This window comes from Sesamum indicum, unplaced genomic scaffold (genome assembly GCF_000512975.1).
Source record: "Sesamum indicum cultivar Zhongzhi No. 13 unplaced genomic scaffold, S_indicum_v1.0 scaffold00256, whole genome shotgun sequence".
NCBI lineage: Eukaryota > Viridiplantae > Streptophyta > Magnoliopsida > Lamiales > Pedaliaceae > Sesamum > Sesamum indicum.
Window position 1 is genome coordinate 67,382 of NW_011628150.1, and position 3,413 is coordinate 70,794.

At 38.5% G+C, this 3,413-nt stretch overlaps 1 protein-coding gene across 1 annotated transcript; it reads right to left on the bottom strand.

Annotated features, from left to right (window-relative positions):
* Positions 1-1,957: 1,957 nt before the first annotated feature.
* LOC105179974 lies at positions 1,958-2,979 on the bottom strand. Its single transcript, XM_011103637.1, has 2 exons — positions 2,574-2,979; positions 1,958-2,409 (listed from the first exon to the last, which is right to left on the bottom strand). Exons 1-2 carry the CDS (start codon positions 2,977-2,979, stop codon positions 1,958-1,960), a joined length of 858 nt encoding a protein of 285 aa, XP_011101939.1.
* Between the last annotated feature and the right edge of the window lie 434 nt (positions 2,980-3,413).

Here is a 3,413-nt window from a genome sequence, read left to right on the forward strand (position 1 = left end):
TCTTTTGATAAAAAGATTAACGCCGTTAATTTCAACTAACAGTGATGGACAAGTGTGTTATATTTTAAAAAAATAAAGGGCTTTTTTTATTTATTTTTAAAATATAAGAAACTTTTAGCTGATTTTTGAAAACACATGGGTTAATATGCAATTTGGCCTATTATCAATGCATATTATACAATGGAAAACATCATTGGAATCTAATATTATATTATAATGGAAAACATCATTGGAATCTAATATTATATTTTTTTAAAATTTAGGGTTGATTACACTTAAACGTCATCTAAAAATAAAAAATTATATTTTTTTCTCTTTTTTTTTTTGAAATTATATTTACTCCTCCTCTAAAAATTACTATTTACACTTGATCCCTTTTTGTTAGGATTTGGACAAAATGCTGATGTTAGCCAAAAAATTGCATGAATTTTTAATTTTACCCCTCATTTAATATTTTTCAAGAATAATTTTTGTACTTATGAAGGGTAAAAGAATATAATGATGTTAACTTCATTCTACATATGTATAGTACATTTATCTCTTTATAAGAACAAAAATATATATGGGAATGTTCAATGAGGGGCAAAATAAAAAAATTGTTTATCTTTCTTCTTTCTTCTTTTTTTTTAAACTTATGTCAGTATCTTTCGTTCGTCAGTATTTGTTAGATAGAAGCAAACTTCAGAGTTGCTAGATGTAATTTTTCAAAATACAGAGAATTTAAGTATAAAACAAAATCTCGAGGGAGTGAGTGTAATTATCCTTACTTAATATTGGGGCAACAACTTGTCGGTACTTTGATAATATTGACTTGATAAAAGCAGGGTAAAATTTTAGCTATCTCCTTTAAGATTTAGCATAATTAAGAATACCCCCTCTTTACTTAAAATATTACAAATATCCCCCTCAAATGAAAAATAATTATATAGCTCCTAAACGGTGAGACTGATACTACTAATTTACTCTTGTTGAATTTAAAAAAAAACCAAAAAAAATATTTTAAAAAATAAGAGTGGGTAAGATAAATAATCCATATAGAATATTAGTCCATTAAAATATCTTTAATTTTTTTTAAAAAATATAAAAAATATAGTTCATGATTCAAAAGAGTATTTTAGTCATCATAAAATTTGAACGAAAACCTAATAAAAGCTAACAGAATGGGCACATTTTTAAACGAACGTTAAAATTTAAATGTATTTATAATTTTTTAAATAATAAAAAATATTTATAATTATGTCAAATTTTAGAAAAAATAATTATAATTTACCATTAAAAAAAAACAGAAAGATTTAAGCAAAAGGTGTGGAGAAAGTCAAGAGTTGAAGGAGTGGAGAGTTGACCGCCCATTGTATTTTTTTTTTTTTGGGTGAATTGTAAGTTTTCATTCATCCTGTAATATTTACAAGGTACTCCGGGCATACCCGGAGAGATACAAAAGGACCCACACTAAAGTTTAAAGAGCAATTAAACCGTGCGGGAAATGTGTCAAGAGGAGCCTATAGACAGTGATCTTCACGGAAATAATAAGGCCCTCGGGATTGGGTATTGCACCCTCAAATATGAATTCGTTACGATGCCGTCAAAGGGTGTAGACTGTGCATGACAAAGCTAGGCGTCGTGCTTTGTTATGAACGGAGGATCCGGTTTTCTCCTTCTTGAGCCATTTGACCGCATTGTGCAGGGTGGACATACGTCGGTTGATCCCAAGCCATACTCGGATATGTGACCAAACGTAGATGCTGAACGGGCACTCAAAGAAAAGGTGTTTGGCCGATTCCTTGGTGTTGACGCAAAGTGAACATAAATCCTCTTCATGGAGGAACTCGAGTCTGTCCCTTGTAGCCAATCTGTTGCGCAGGCCAAGCCACATAATGAACGAGTACTTCGGCGGGATGAAAGCCTTCCAAATAGCTGCTTTCCAAGGTTGCCTCGCAAGTTTCGGCCTGAACTACTCTTAGGCTTTCGATGTTTGGAGACCCTTTGGGGTGGACCATTTCGTCATCTGCTCAATCGCTGCCTCTAAAGACCCAAATTCAGTGATCATCCTATTGCGGATTTTGGCAAGCCGTTGAAGGAGTAGAGAATCCCCCTTCTTCGGTTGCCAGTCCCAGATTGATGCATCTTTGAGGTAGACACCGTTGACCCACTGCACCCACAACGTGTCTACCTTGCGGTGAATGTTCCATAACACACGAGCAAGTAGAGCCATGTTCCAAGACTGTATGTGCCGAATACCGAGTCCCCCTTCTTCCTTGGGATGGCAGATTTCCTCCCAAGCGACCGGTGTCCTCCTAGAATTCCATAGGAAGTTCTTACAGAGACGGTGAATTTTCTTGATGACCACCACTGGAAGAGGATGACCACCGCTGGAAGAGGGAAAACTTGGAGCCAAAAGCACTCCACGCCCTAAATAATCGAACAAACGAGTTCTAGTCGGCCTGCGTAAGATAATGATTTCGACTTCCACTTTGAAATGCAATTGGCAATTTGGTCCACAAGCGGTGAGTAGTTGTTGATTGAAAGTCTTTGTGCCGCTAATGGAATGCCAAGGTAACAGATTGGCATCTCACCTCTCGCAAATGCTGTCCTTGCAAGAATTTCATCAAGTTCCTCATTCCGGATGCCCGCTGTAAAAATGCACGACTTGGAGGTATTAACGGAAAGGCCGGATGCGTCCTTAAAATCTTTCAGACATTCCATCAGGATGTGGATAGATGGAAGGTCTCCTCGAGAGAAAAGCATCAAGTCATCGGCAAAGAGGAGGTGAGTGATTTTCAACTTTTCACATTTTGGGTGATAGTTGAAGTCTGAGTTGGAAGTCTTCCTCTTGATCATACGGGAAAGGTATTCCATGCTAAGTAGGAAGAGGGCCGGCGACATCGGGTCCCCTTTCTGTAGGCCTTTCTTCCTCGGAAAGAATCCGCGTAGGGAACCATTCAAAGATACAGAAAAGGATGAGGTGCAGACGCACTCCATAATCCAAGCTATAAACATAGGGGGAAAACCATACCCGTGAATACCCTTCTATTCCACACGAGATTTCTGTTCTCGTTGAGCTCATCTTAGGACACCTGCGTTATCTTTTAATAGATGTGCCGCCCCAGCCAAACTCCCCACCTGACAATGTCTTCCGCCCGGATCGGCGCGCCGGAGCGCGCCTTGGGTCCAAAAAGAGGGGCGGTGCCCCGCCTCCGATTCACGCTGTCCGATATAATTTTCGTGATGGCTTTGTATATGACATTGCAGCACGAAATCGGTCGGTAGTCAGCAACAGAAGAGGAATGCTCTGATTTGGGCACAAGAGCAATGACGGTGTGGTTCAGTTGCCGTAGCATCCGGCCATTCCTAAAGAAATCCAGAACGGCCCTGCATACTTGGTCACCCACCACATTCCATGCTTTCTTGAAAAA